Raw genomic sequence first — 14,984 nt, forward strand, 5'->3', positions numbered from 1 at the left:
TGTGAGAGAGAGAGAGAGAGAGAGAGAGAGAGACAGAGACAGAGAGACAGAGACAGAGACAGAGAGAGAGAAAGTGTAGCCGCCTGTGTCTGCCCTGTGATGTCCAACAGCCCTGTGCACTGTTCTGTGGCACATCAGGCCCAAGAGTGACAAGTATAAATTTGGCTCCACAATACTTAGGGGGGCTTAGAAAGGTCACAGCCCTTTATTTCTCTAAATCAAGTTCCATCTGCTCCCAGCGTTCCTACCGCTGTGCTGGCGGATGTACGATCTGAGTCGTGAGCAGATTGTGGGGCCAGAACATTTGCAGAAAGCCCTCCCCATCTTCAGTCCTCATGCTCAAGTACCCTCTCTTGAAGGCTCTGGCTTTGTGCCAAGCATAGCCTGGGTCTTGGTGTTGGGCTTCCCTCTTGGGTGAGGATGAGCCAGGGGCCCCATAAAATGGCTTTTACACTGCCTTCGGGGCCACCGAATCCTACTTTTCTGTAGTGGGGGGAGGGTAGTGGCATAGGTGCCCCTGGTCTGCACAGGGGGTGGGCCCCTCCCCCACCCCCGCCTGTGACAGGGCCTGGACTTGCTTCTCAGGCAGATGAAAGAGAAGGGCCTGGTGAGCATCCAGCGCCTGGCGGCCTGTCACGCGGAGATCCTTGCTGGGAGGCTGCACGACGTGTCCTTGGCTGTGACTGGGGAGGTGAGGCCTCACCAACAGCCCGTGTACGATGTACTCCGCCCCACCCCGGAGCCAGTCCCCCTTCCCTGGGACTGTTACTCAGTGCAGGTCACACAGCAGCCACGGAGGGGCCCGTGGCATCCTCGCTTACTTCTCAGGTCTTAGCCAGTGAGGTGGGAGGTAGGTACCCATTCCTCAGATTGGAAAACGGAAGCTTGGGGTCTCCTTGTTTCTGTGTCGCAACCACGCATTGTCCTCTGTACCCAAAACACCAGAAGGAGGATGGAGTGTTCTGAGCCAGGTCTCCAACTACGGGGCGGTTGTAGCCCCTCCCGAGTCCTTTCTCCCAGGGGGCTGGTGCTTAGCCAAAGCTGGACCCAGAGGGGCAACAAGATGCATCTTATCACAGGTAGAAGCTGTGCACCCCTCCTCACCCCTTGGGAATAGACTGTTCGAGTGTGGGGCCTTGTAAAACTCCAATTGAACACAGTTTGTGAAAGTACATTGTAGACCGTTATACACATTTCAAATGTTAATGATAATGCTGGAATTAGTAATTATGATGATAACAACAGTAATAGTAATTTTTAAAAATGGGACTGTTTTGCCGGGAGCTGCTGCGAGGTTTTGGGTTCCAGCCTGGTCAGGCCTAGGCCTGGGGCGCAGGCAGAGGCGGCAGGAGCAGGGTGTGCACTCTTGGCATGTTCTGGAGTCCTCGGCAGGGTCCAGCAGTCCTGGAGGGTCCCTCTCCTGTCTCTCCCCAAGGTCACCAACCTCCGCTCCAAGGTGTCCCGCTTGGCCATCAGCACCCTGGGAGACCTCTTCCGGGCCTTGAAGAAGAATATGGACCAGGAAGCTGAAGAGATCGCCCGCTGCTTGCTCCAGAAGATGGGGAACACCAGCGAGTTTATCCAGAGAGCAGCCAACCGGTCCCTGGGGGCCATGGTGGAGCATGTGACCCCCGCCCGCTCCCTGGTGGCCCTCACCTCGGCGGGCATCTAGTAGGTGGTGGCCAGTTGTCTGAGGGGTGGGGGTGGTCCAGGGGAGTGGCCCTGGAATAGGAGGAGGGGGGCTGGAGAAAGTTCCTCAAGAATTTAGCTGGGGGAGGGGGCCCCCCGCTTCCTGGCGGGCTTCTCTCCCACCTCTCCTGGGCCACACTGGAAATGACAAGGTGAAATCTGGGCAGCCCTGAGCCCTGTCTGAAAAGGGAGAGGTACTTTGTTCTGTTAAAGACTGGGGAGCTCATAGTGGCCTCGGTGACTTCCCTGGAGACCGGGCGGCAGAGGCAGCCCACACCGTGTCTGAGGAGCGCCTGCCCCTCTCCCAGGGGAGGGGTGTTTCTTTCTGATGAAATTTGGGAGTCAGGAGAGTAAGGCACAAAACCTCACCGTTTAGCTGGCACTGCTTGGCCTTCTGCGGAGGAGGAAGGGGCTAGTTTCTGTGTTTGTGAACACAGAAGCCCTGCTTAGATAAGGTGAAAAAGAAAGACATGATATCCCAATGGGTTTCTCTTGTAAGATTTCAGGCTCCCCTTGTGATGGCTACCAAATCACCCGTCAGCTCCCCGTCACTCCCTCCTGTCTCAACTCAGCTTAACAAATGTGCAGTCAACTCCCACTCAGTGTGGGCGTGTGCCAGGAACAGCGGGCACTGCTGATTCAGCTGAGAGGGTGACTAGGTGCTCACTCCCTGGGCGTTCCACCTGACTGGGGAGCGGCAGGGGTATATCTGTACTTCCTAGGGGGCAGGGGCAGTGCTACCCTAGGGAGTGTCTGGTTCTGCCTCAGGGGCTGGGGAAGGCAGAGGAGACCTGGGTTGGGTAGGATCTTTCTAGGTGGAGGAAAGATGGGGAAGTGCGTTTAGACAAAGGCGGACTCCGAACTCAGGAAGGCGCAGAGAGCGGTGGGCACAGGTGTATCTGGGGGACACCAAGGGGTCTCAGTCGTCAGGCCCCTGTCCCATGGTTGCTGTCATCGTCTTTCGTTCTATCGTCAGGAAGTGACTGACAAAGATTCCCCTTAGCTCACACGAGACAGAATTCAGAGCCCATCACCTTTTGAAACATGGATGCACAATTGCAGGTCCACGTGAGCCAGTCTGCGCCCCGCCCCCTGCACTCTGTTCCTTGACTGAGCTCTTGACCGTGATTGTGTTTCCTTTCAGCCACCGTAACCCCTTAGTCCGGAAATGCACTGCCGAGCACCTCTCAGCGGTTCTGGAGCAGATCGGTGCTGAGAAGCTTCTCTCGGGCACGAGGGACAGCACAGACATGCTGGTGCACAACCTGGTGAGGCTGGCGCAGGACTCCAACCAGCACACCAGGTAACACAAGGCCAGGAGCCTAGGGGCTGCGGACAGGCCGGCCCAGGGCAGCTGAGGCGACCAGCCACCCCCGAGGGCCCTGGCCCCACAGCTCAGCTTCGCCAGCATCACGCGGAGGGACAGTTGGATGGGTGGAAGCTGTGTCCTTTCCTTCACAGCTGTCGTCCCATCTCTCCCCACTGTCATAGCCAGGGACCGGCCAGCAGTCCCCACCTCCACCCTCTCACCTTCCATTCTCTCTCGAGCCACTGCTCCTGTTCCGTCCCAGCTCCATCATCTCTAAAGACTATTTATTCATTTTCTTCAAGAGACGTTTAGTGAGCACTATTTCTGTTTTTATGACTATCATAGGAAATAAGAAAAATGCCTCTGCTGTCTTGGAGTTTACCTCCTAGTGGGATAGATGAATAATAACCAATAAATAATTATGATTACTTCAGGTACAGATAAGGACATAGAGGCAAAAACAAGATATAATGGAGAATGGGGTGTGGCTACTTTGGACTGAGAGCTCGGGGAGAGCTTTCTAAAGAGTGACATTTGAGTTGAGCACTGACTGCTAGTGGGAGCCAGCTCTTTGAGGGTCTGGGGCGCGGGCATCCCAGGCAAAGAAAATGGTGCAAAGGCCCCCTGGACGGGAATAAGTTCTGTGTTCTAGGAAAGGAAAGGCTGGGCTGGGCTGGGCAGAGCACCGTGAGTGGTGGGGCGTGGTGGGTGGAGAGGACGGAGCTAGGCCGGGGGTTCCTCACAGGCCTTGGTGGGGAGTTGGGATTTTGGTTTGTGTGTGACCAGAAACCACTGGAGGAATTTTTAGCAGGAGCATGAGGCGGTATTAGCTGGTTTGAAGCAGGAGAGTGATTGGTTCTGATTGATTACCTTTAGAATCCAGGTTCGAGGTCCAGTTAACCACCCTTCTCAGCTCACAGCATGTTATTACCATGTCTGGAGACCACAGCCCGCCCTGTGCAGCTCCGGAGGGCACGTCCACTCTGCACTCTGTTGCATCCCAGGCAGGGCATTCATGAGGACAGGCTGAGGATGCTCCCTGGAGGGATGTGGTGCATGCTATTTCTCTCACCTTCCCCGATGCAATAGTGCTGCACAGCACATCTTCCTACGTGCCCCTGACGAAGCCCAGGGGGAATGTCTTTGGGAATATGCCCAGGAACAGGGACCGTGGTCAGGGGCAGCCCAAGCATTGCCAGGAGCTCTTCTGCATGCTGCTCCCTCTGCCTCCCTCATGCCGTGCCCCAGGTGCCTACATCCTCACTACTATGCAATATCTGGGTCTCTAATTTTTATTGATCTAATGGGTAAAAGCGTCAGCTCAGCATTGTTTCAGAGAGCCCTTTTTCCCCCATTACTAGTTAATGTTTCTGTATATGTTTGCTAGCCTTTTATTTGGGAAAAAAAAAAAAACTCTCTCTGGCTGCTCATTGGAGGATTGATAGTGGGGGAGGGGTCCAGGATGGAGGAGGACACCAGATCGATGGCTTTCCCATAGTCCGGGCACAGGCGCTGGAGGCTGGCAGAGGTGGATTTGGGTATAATTTGAAGGCAGAGCCAACAGGAGGTAGGTGGTGAGGCTTTCAAAGAGGGATCAAAGATGACTCTTAGGTTTATAAACTGAACAACTGCGTGAATGATACTGCCATTTACTAAAACAAGCACAGTTGTCGGGGAAGAAAAAGGTTTTGGTTGGTTTGTTTTAATTGCTGTTGCGGGGATGGAAATCGAGGACTACGATTTCTGCAGATCTAATACCCTTCTCCATTCTGACCTCTCTCTTGGTTGGATGGCGTTGACTACACTTCGTTTTCCTTCTGGGAACCCTGTTCTTTCTGATTTCACTCCCTGGTTCTCCTTGTCTTTCTGTGGCCAGTTCCCTACCCTACCTGCCCTCTGAATGTAGGTGGCTGCAGGAGTGCATTTAGTCCTCGTTCCCCGCTTATGACTTTCCCTGGTCAGCGTCATTTCTTCCTGTGGCTCCAGCCACACTAAAACTCTAATGCTTCCCAACTTCTCACTCCAGCCCACACCCTCTCAGTCCCGTATCTCTGATGCCGCCACAGGACCCATCACCAGGATGTCCAACCGTCATCTTTAGTGCAAAGTGTCCCTAAATGAACTCATCGCCTTCTCCCCAGACCTGCTTCTCTGGCTATGTTCCCTCTATTGTTAAAAGTCACTATTATTTACTGAGTCATCTAGGATGCTAAATGAGAAATTTCATACTTCATTGATTCCAAGACACACTTCTCCCCTACATTTTAATATTTTATAATCAGAGGCATCTCACAGTTGCTGTTGGCCAGGCAGCAGTTGTAACTTAGGTTTTACTATCTGCACATCTGCAAATTCATTGTTGCTCATAGTATAAGCCTTTGAATTAAAATTTGCATTGTAGGACCTATGCTATGAGCCTTCTTTGCTTGTTAGCCTCTCATATTTATTTTAAGAAGTCACTGTGGATGCTCCATGGGGAATCATTGAGTTTAATTGCTGTTTAAAATGTCTTAGAAATATTACACTATTACTCGGCATTGAAACGAAAAGTTATTGCATATGAGAAAAGGCATGGAAATAGAGAGATGGGTACAAATTAGATATTAATGCAAACATTCATCATTGAAGGAATGACCAAAGTTCCACATTTTCTTGCAATCACCAAGCATTTTATCTGGCCTAAGGATACTACCCACAAGTAATGCTACCTTCTCTTTCTGGGATAGCCTGTGAAAGGGTTGTCTTCACATGTGAGGCAGTGTCATTGAAAGCGGTGAATATAGCCAGTGTTCTCTTTTTCTGTTTTTTTTTTTTCTTAGTAGAAAATAGATTAATGGTGCATTTTACAATCAAGAAAGTCTTAGAGTGAGCAAAATATGATCATGTTCATTCAGCGCTTCAAGCTCCACTTTCAATCAGCTACTGAGTCCTGCAGTTTCAACTTCCTTAGCAGCTCTTGAACCTGATCACTCTCTCGTGCCTCCACTCTACTGCCTTACTTCAGGTCTTTTTCAGAACCAGTCACTTGCCTGGACTATTCTAGGTAGCCCCCTAATCGGTCTTCTGTCTCCCAGCCTTGTCTCCAAAGATCCTCCACACTGTTGCCAAAGACATTTTGATTAAAGTGAAAATCTAATCCTTCCTCAGCTTCTCATTGCCTGCAGGCTAAAGCCCGACTTCTTCCCATCTGCCTGAATTGGTCCTACCTTCTTCTTCAGCCTACTGTCTTCCTGAGTCCAGTCCCTGCTCACTATTCTCCAACTACACAGCTGCTGATGTGTCAGATTATCTTATGGACCCTAGAATAGCTCCTTCCTCCCACTTACTCACTAATTCTGTCCTACTTATAAACTCCTACTCATCTTTTGAGTCCCAACCCAAGGGTCACCTCTTCTATGAAGCCCTCCTTGATTCTCTTCCCCACTCATCCCATTCACCAGGTAGAGCTGACCACTCTCTCCTATACTGCCCCACTGCATTCTTCCTCTGACTTCTAAATGTCCCATACCAGAAAAAAGTTAAGTACATTTTGGTACAGCCATCCAATGAATATTATGTAGCCATTAAAAAGATGACATGGGAAGATGATTAATGATTAAGTAAAAAAAGCTCGATATGAGTTGTATATATACATTCTGATAGCAACTAAAATGTATGCACATGGGAAAAAGACTATAAGAAAACATGTAAAATGAATAGTGATTTTCTCTTGGTAATGGGAGTATGGATGATGTTTATTCTTTTATGAATCTAATTTTTAATTGGGTAGGGATTATTGTTATAGTTAGAAACAGTATTAAAAACTCTCTTACTATAATTAGAAAATTATATAAAATTGTAAAGCAACTTCGTGATGCATTTCTGTGGCTGTTTCTTTATCTTACTCGTCTTCCTATGGCAGATTTTACGGCCGGAAGATGGTGAATATCTTGATGTTGAACACGAAGTTCGATGCATTTCTGAAGCAGTCCCTCCCATCCCACGACTTGCAGAAGGTTATGGCGGCCATTAAACAGCGGGTGAGTTGGCGGGCTGTGAGCGGGTCTTGAGTGGGGGCCGAGAGCTGAGCCTGGGAGTCCTCATGCTGGTCAGGGTGTGTGTGGGAGCGCCCTCCAGAGGCTTGTATTTCACCTACAACACCTGCCAGGTGGGATAAATGTGATTTCCTTCCCTTGTGCTTAGACTGGTTCTGCCCTTCACAGCCTGTGTCCCTTGAGCCTCCCTGGGCCTCCACGCTTTCATCTGTGAAATGGGGGTCTTGACCCCCATTACTTGGCACCAAGTAGCAGTGCTCCGGAAGGCTCAACTGTGCCCTCCAAAGCTCCCCCAGGTGGAAGAGGTTATTTCTGTTGTGGTGTAGGTTGGAGTGTCTGGCACTTCCCTAGAGGCTACTCCTTTTGGCTCAAGTTCTGTGCGTATTTTTCAAGGGAATAGAAGATAGTAATGAACTTCCGTCTGCCAAAGGCCGCAAGGTGTCAAGGAGTCTGGAGGTGTGGGAGAATGGTCTGCCAGGCGAGAATGGGTATGTCTTCTCCTGTCTCTCTGGGGTTCCACATCCAAGACTGCCAATAAAGGCGGCCAGGGGAGGCTCTGGGAGGAAGTGTGGATCTGGGCTATGGCTGAGACCTACATGGGTCTGTAGCACTAGTGGGAGAATTTATAGGAGTGTTCCTCCACCCAAATCTCAAGGACACCAAATCCTGGGCTCAGGAGCCTCTGCCAGTAGAAGTGGATTCCCACAGTCTTGGCTGGGGTCGGGGGTGAGATCTGCTGTCGGTCAGCCTGTCTGTGTGAGCTCAGCGTTTGTCCATCCGCTTAGAGCAGCGGATCCTTTCTCCATCAGAGGGATGGGACTAGATGAGAGGAAATGGGCTGAGGAGCTCTGTGCCAGGCTCACTGGGTCTCTGTTCAGATGCCCGGAGAGGTTTTCTCTGACCGCGCCAATGGCTGCTACAGCCCTCGTCCCTCTGTCTGTTTGTCCTAGTCTATTTCCTTCTGTCTTATCTGTCTCCCCAAAGGGAATGTAAACTCTAAGAGAAAAGGGACTCTCTGTGGTTCCCCGCTGCATCCTCAGTACTTAGAACAGTGTCTGGAACATCGTAAGGAGCTCCTAATACTTACTGAATGGGCGAGTGAACGCTTAGCGCCTGCGTGAAGAGATCCTGTTAGCACGTACGCAGGACAGGTGACCGCTGACCACTTCAGGAGGAATAATGGGCCGACTGTGCCTTTGCTTCTGCCGTCCCTTTGCCTGATGCTGTGCCATCTGCACCTAGAATGTGCCTATTCTGCGAGTTTCCATGAGATTCGGCTCTCTGGTCACCTTCTCCCAGAAGCTCTCTCTGACACTCTGTGCTTCCATGTCCTCTGGGTGGATAGGTTGTCCTGTTCTTCAGTCCGCTGTCGGCCCGTTGACTTACCTGTGATGTCTCCCATTGGTCTGTGAACCCCCTAGGGCAAAGATCGTATCGCTCATCGTGCTGTTCTCAGTGCCCTGCACAGCGCTTGGCATTCAGTAGGCAAAGAGTGTGGGTTGTAGAAATGAGTGACTAAATGATGTTGGGCTCTGTTGGGTGGGACTTGGCTGTAGGGCACGAGCTCAAAGACCCAGGCTCTGAGCCGGAGCAGAGCTAGGAGTTCTGCATGAAGCTGCTCTCATGTTGGCTGGAAAGGGCCAGGATGGTGGGCTTGTGGCCCCTGCGTAAGAGAACATGGCTTCTTAACATTTCCCTAGTTACCGGAGGACCGTGAGCAGGGCTCAGGATCCAGGCACCTGGCAAGGTCTTCCCCTGCTCTTAGATTGACTGGACACTGGTCAGCCTTCCATGGATTCCCACCTCTTTACTTCTGAAAAGAAAAAAAATAATGCAGAAAGAGAGGGCCCTGCCCCCCAACAAGGGGTTGGGGCTCTAGGCAACCATATTGTTGTCCCCCAAGGAAAAGAGATTTCCAGAATCCCCAAAAATCAGGCGAAGGAGAAACTGGGACTGGACAAACCTGGTGACACTCTTATCACAGACTCACCTGTCCGTGGGCGGGGGCATGGGACAAGAGGTGTGTCCATCCCCTGGGGCTGCCCGAGTCAGATGCTCCCTCCACTTAGGCTCCACTCCAATGGCCCGCGGCTGGCGGGGCTGCGCTCCTCCGTGCGGGGTGGACAGGAGGTGGCGGAGCAGCTGAGGGAGCTGACACGGCTGCTGGAGGCCAAAGAGTACCAGTCTCGGATGGAAGGCGTGGCGCGGCTCCTTGAGCACTGCAAGGCCAAGCCAGAGCTCATCACCGCCAACCTGGTGCAGGTGAGCGCCACCACACTCTTGCCCTCCACCTGTCTCTCCCCTGTGGGTGCAACTTCAATTTGGAAAACTCTGAACAGGGTGAGACTTTGAGCCAGGCCCCTCAGCGTAAAGGGAGACCAACAAGCATTTGCTGTCCAGTTGCCTTGGTGATGCTCTAAGGCCACCTGGAAGTGGCTGAGAGGGACCAGGGCACTGCCCTCCACCAGGCTCCTTGGGGCTGCTCAGAGGTGTCCTGGGCATCACTTATCCCTCTAGCAGATTTATGGGGAAGAGGGCAGAAGTGGAGGATGCTGTAGCTGAGGGCTGCTGCTGGTTAGCTATGTGCATAATGTTTTGGGGCCAGTCAACTAGGCCAGGATTGCTGGTCAGGTGGGTTAGGGCCAGGCACAGGCCTTTTACAGGCTGGAAACCAGAACAGAGCCTGCTTCTTCCAGGAGCGAGGCTGCTGACTGTCAAACCATATAGCCAAGTAGTTGAGACACAGGCTTGAAGTCAACAGACCTTGGGCTGTGGGACTCCTGCCTAGCTCGGGTTCCCATGGGCTCTTGGTTTCTGTTCCCTCCATAGGTCTTTGATGCTTTCACCCCAAGGCTTCAGGATGCCAACAAGAAAGTGAACCAGTGGGCGCTCGAGTCCCTTGCCAAGATGATTCCTCTCCTCAGAGAGAGCTTACACCCCATGCTGCTCTCTGTCATCATTGCCGTTGCAGACAACCTCAACTCCAAGAACTCGGGGATTTATGCTGCTGCTGTGACTGCGCTGGATGCAATGATTGAGAGTCTGGGTGAGTCCCCTGTCACGGCCCCCACAGGGCTCTGGTGGCCAGCTGGCTCCCTTCCTGCTGGGGAATCAGCAGAGCGGTGAAAGGCATTGATTAAATGTTTTCCCAGAGGTTGCATAGGGCAGGGGTAGCAGCCCAGAGGCTCCGAGGTTCTTGGTTGACAGCTTTGCCATTTCGCAGCCGCCTGTGTGTCTTCACCCTTGATGGTGAGAGGTAGAGGAAATGTGGAGATGATGTAGTCTTGCCTCCTTTAGTACACGTGATGCAAATGACTCACCCAGGGTCACGCAGCACCACGACATGTGAGCCATTAGAACACTGAAGGAAAAAATAGGTCAGGATTGCCGGGAAGGAGTGGGGAAGGGTTGTCAACAATTTCCTTAGTTGTGGAGATGGTAGCAGTGAATGTGGCTTGTATGGGGACCAGGTGGGATGCTGGTGAGACTGCAGGGCAAGCATGTTAAAGAGGACAAAGCTGATGGGTGGGTGGGCTGGGTGGCAGGCCACCTTGATTGTCTGCCACAGGAGTTAGGCTGAGATTCCATTGGCTATTTGAATGTGGAATGGGTAAGAGTTGCCTTTTAGGAAGATTGTTTGGAGCCAGGGCTTCAGGTGGGAGGGATTTGGGTTGAGGGGAGTGAAATTGGAGAGGAGTTGGGGGAGGAATAAAAAGGGAAAAAGGAGGGAGCTGTGGGAGACATATCAGGAAAGGCGAGAGTCCCCGGTTCCCATGGGCTTTGCAACTTAAACATTAGGTGGAATTTTTGGTGCATCTACTTCTGGTCTCCATTCCCTTCATAGATGATTTGAAGGTGATATTTGGTATATCTAGTACAAAGGCTGAAGTGCAAGTTCAAAACCTCCACTGCGTGTGAGAATGTAGGACATGAGTAGATTTATGTCCCAACCAGTAGAACCATGAGTTTTTGCAAATCAGTCTTGCCTTGATGCAAGCTTATGATCTGAGAACATCTTTGTTTGCCTTGTCGCTGTATGTCCTGATGAGCACAGAGCGATGTCCTATCTTTAGCACCCATGGTGAGGCTAGAAACCCCGCCTGGCACACCACCCCTCCTCCCCATCCCTGTACCCTGGCCTGAGCCCAGCTTTCTGGGGCTGGGACAGCACTGTGTCCTTGGCTGGAGCCTCCAGGAGAAGTTTTAGTTACAAATCAAAGGCTCGGTCAGGCCCTTCTCTGCCTCTCGAGTTCATAAATACCGTCAATTTCCTCTCTTCATCTCAGTGGGAATTTATGATTTGCTGAGTTTGTTGCTGTAGAACAAACAATATAAATCCAGCTCTAAATTACGGCTTGTTCTCAGTGCTGCTCTGGGTAAGTGAGATTGCTGTTGCCAATAACCAAGGCTCCTGGTAAATCACCGCGGGTCCTGGATTTACTAGGAAAAACTACACCACACAAAATAGGCTTTAGCTGTTTGAAGAGCATAAGCACCCTTGCCTGGGGAGAGGAGCCTTTAACTCTTCCCCTCCAGGAGTTTTCCTTTCCATTTTGGCCATCGGGCCCGCCTCTTGAGCACATGGGAGCTCTGAAGCTTTGGGCTACAGGATCTGGTGTCCGGCATTGTCACAGGACTCAGGTCCACTTTACTTGGAACCCTGCTGTTAGCACCTAGGCTGGGTGCCCTGGAAACGGGGCCTAGGGATAACCTGCTTTTGTGATCTGACCACACCTTAAGGCAGGCTCCAGCTCCCAAGAAGACACCTCTTAGGCTAGGGTGTCCTTGAGTGTGGATGATGATGTCTCCTCTGGTCCATCAGCTGGAGGGCTTGGTGCAGGGACAATGGAGGCAGTGATGAGGGGCACTGTCTTTCTCTCTGATGCTTAGGTCAGCACTAGGCTAGAATGGAATGAGGCTGGCCTCAAAGGATGGATGGAACCCAGTAAATCCCTGGCAAAATGCTCCCTTGGGGCCCAAAGGGTGAAGCAGCAGGGTCTTGGCTTCATGTCATTTTGAACAGGTGTGGTAGTGGTCTCTCAAGGCCTGGCTTTGCTGTGAGCCATACCCTCTCAGCCTCACCAGTAACACTGGTGTCGGAAGTGTTCTTAGCTGGGAAGTGATGAGCCAATTTTCATATCCACTTAGGTCAGAACTGGAGGGATTTAGGTTGCTGACAAGGATCATTCCTCACTGCCTGCGTGTGCCAGGGTAGAGTCAGACTCTTTCCAGGAATGGTTCTCATTTGCTTGGAATGGTCTGAGTCTGGCCTGCAGAGGGTAATGTAGATGCACGTAATTAAACTTCCCACTGTCCGAGGGGATTGGGCTGTAGAAGCAGAGATGGGACAGGTGGGATAGAAGAGAAGGGATGTAAATCTTCCTTTCCACATCACCCAGGCTGTGTCTGGTGGTCCCTAGGGGACCCTTAGCACCCAGAGGACCTTCCCGGAATTGGCTTGGAGCCCTTTGAGCAGAGAGTTTTCTCCCAAGCCTGCTCTTTCATGCCCCATAAGGGATTCTGGGCTCCGAGCTAAAGAGGAACTGTGAGATGCTGTGAAATACTTAAACGTGAAAAATCACAAAGCAACAGCTCAGTATGTTATATTTATTTCCTGCTCTACGGGGGGCCAAGGGGATCAAGAATAAAGCCAGGCTAGGCTGTCTTCTGGCACAAAGTCCAGATCGCATGGCCAAACTGGGAGGCCGGCCTTCTTAGGCGGCCTCTTAAGATCCCTCTTCATTCTGGAATTCAGAGATAAAGAGATGCTACCACATCTCTTCTAGTTTTTTGGTTTTCCTTAGGGTGAGTGGGACAGGTGGTGCGCTGGTTGACAGAGCAGGTGGGAATTCTGCCCATGTCCCTTTTCTGGGGCATGGTGAGGAAGGAGGCATGTTGGCCATCTTGCTCCCTGACTTCTGCCCTTTGTCACTGCCTGAGTTGGGGCCTCTCCAGGAACGAGGCTGGAGTGGCATTCCTTCTACTCAGCATCAAGACTTTCTGATTTTAGTCCAGGTATCAAGGGCAATTAATGCAAGTGTCAAGGCAGTTCCTAAGCTGACTGGATGGTTTTATCTTTGGGCTCCGTTACTGGGTTAGTTACAGAAGAAACTTCACCAATTAAAACATCAGGCGCTGACAGCTCACCTGCTCCTGCTCAGACCGCATTGAAGCTGCTGAGCACCCAAAGGCTTAATTTATCACAGCTCCTGGCTAGTGCTGGAGAGAGCAGATAAGCTTGAAAGTGGGCGACTTCGGGTCTACTTTTGTTATTTGTACTCTGACTTTAACCTTATTACCTTATATAAATCATATGACCAACATTATATTGTTAATAGGATTTACAAATTCATCCATGGTGTCGCTCTAGTATACCAGCTGCTTAAAAGTGTCTCTTCTATTTTTTGTCTACATGATATAGAGATTTCTCTGGTTAAAAATCGGAATGTAAATACAATGTTGACTTTGCATCTTTCATTTAACACTATCCAGTTTCCCAGGTTTTTATGCACTTTCTAGTTAACTTGAAAATATAAAGTTTACTTTCCACCGTTGTAAAAATATACTTATTAATTACTGAGAGAATGGAAAATGCAAAGCATTTGAAAGGAAAAGACTCACTTGCAGTCCCCAAACCTAAAAGAAACCATTATTAATTGGCATTTTCCGTTTTACATATTTTCTTCTGTACCTGTTTATATACGAGGTTGTGCTTACATTACACATTTGAATTTACATTCTGATTTTTTTTTTAAAGGCAGAGCATGAGCATTTACATATGATTATACACTTGATTCACTTGTCACAGCTATACCATAGCTTGCATTATTTTTTGTTTAAAAGGATCATTCCCAGTTTTTTTCCCATAATGACCAGTCCTAGTTTTGGTGGCCACAGAGAATTCAGTTGTGTGACATCATAACTTACTGAGCTTATTGTATTGTGACATCATAATTCTTAAGTTTATTGTCTGGAGTCCAGTTTCACTCCAGCTTCTTTGCTGCCACTGTCCATGTGACTTGTCCAATGTTACACAGTAAAACGTGGAAGGGCCAGGATTCAAACCCAGGCAATCTGGACCTGGATCCCACACCCTTAACCTCTAGGTTTTGCTGCCTCTCATTAAACCTGAATATGACCTGAAAGGTGAGCACGCTGCCCTGTAGCAGTAGCCAGAAGAAGAGAGGCCAGCCACCCAGGACATGATGCTCTGGGATCTCTAAACCAGCTTGGACAAACAGTGTCTCTGCTTTAACACTGCCCTGTACTCTGTGAGAATTTATTGAGCATCTGCTGTGTGCCAGGCACGGCAGGAGCATGGTATGGCACAGATGTCTGCTGGATGTGCATTTATAAGTACTCCCCAAGTTTTTCACTTCTTTTCTGCCCTGGGAGGCCATGTTAGTGGCCAGGAGTGGGAGGTCCAGCTGCATCCAGAGAATGTCCTGTACTGAGTGTTTTGGGGAGAGAGCAGAGAGGGAGAAGTCCTTGTCCTCAAAGGTGAGTTCAAGGCCGATGATGGGAGTGGAACGAAGAGAAGCACCTGCACACAATAATGCAGGCGATGGTCTAAAAGCCTATTTTTACACAATTACAGCCTTATCAAGACACCCCGAGACCACTTCTTGCAAACTGCAATATTCTAGAGGCTGGCAGTTCTTTTATCTCCCAGCACAAATTATTTTAAAGACTCTTGCCTTATGGACGGAGCTTTTGCAAGCAGCAGAGAGGTACATTTTCTCCTCGATATCTTTTACAGGTCTCAGGAGGGAACAAGGGAAGTAGGAATTGGCTCTTAGCTAGAATGGTTGCCCGATAGAAAAACAAAGCTTTGATTGCACATCAGTGGGGATGCTGAGGCTCAGTGCTGAGGTATTGAAGGAACTCAGAAAAGGTGCGATTTACCTGAAAATACTTCCTCAGCCATGTCCCTAATCTCTGTCCCCTGCAAA

General features: G+C 50.3%; 1 protein-coding gene across 3 annotated transcripts in view; it reads left to right on the plus strand.

The window, feature by feature from the left end:
- Window positions 1–14,984, plus strand: part of TOGARAM2 (TOG array regulator of axonemal microtubules 2) — a 37,939-nt gene that overhangs the window by 17,793 nt on the left and 5,162 nt on the right. For 2 of the 3 annotated variants that reach the window (XM_006910355.2, XM_025045659.1), the window contains 7 exons: window positions 586–691; window positions 1,436–1,671; window positions 2,834–2,992; window positions 6,900–7,017; window positions 7,426–7,520; window positions 9,102–9,294; window positions 9,862–10,078. In XM_006910355.2, coding sequence (XP_006910417.2) covers window positions 586–691; window positions 1,436–1,671; window positions 2,834–2,992; window positions 6,900–7,017; window positions 7,426–7,520; window positions 9,102–9,294; window positions 9,862–10,078 — 1,124 coding nt within the window. The remainder of the gene's footprint in view (window positions 1–585; window positions 692–1,435; window positions 1,672–2,833; window positions 2,993–6,899; window positions 7,018–7,425; window positions 7,521–9,101; window positions 9,295–9,861; window positions 10,079–14,984) is intronic. The other variant, XM_025045660.1, reaches the window with a different exon arrangement.

This window comes from Pteropus alecto, unplaced genomic scaffold (genome assembly GCF_000325575.1).
Source record: "Pteropus alecto unplaced genomic scaffold, ASM32557v1 scaffold61, whole genome shotgun sequence".
Lineage (NCBI taxonomy): Eukaryota > Metazoa > Chordata > Mammalia > Chiroptera > Pteropodidae > Pteropus > Pteropus alecto.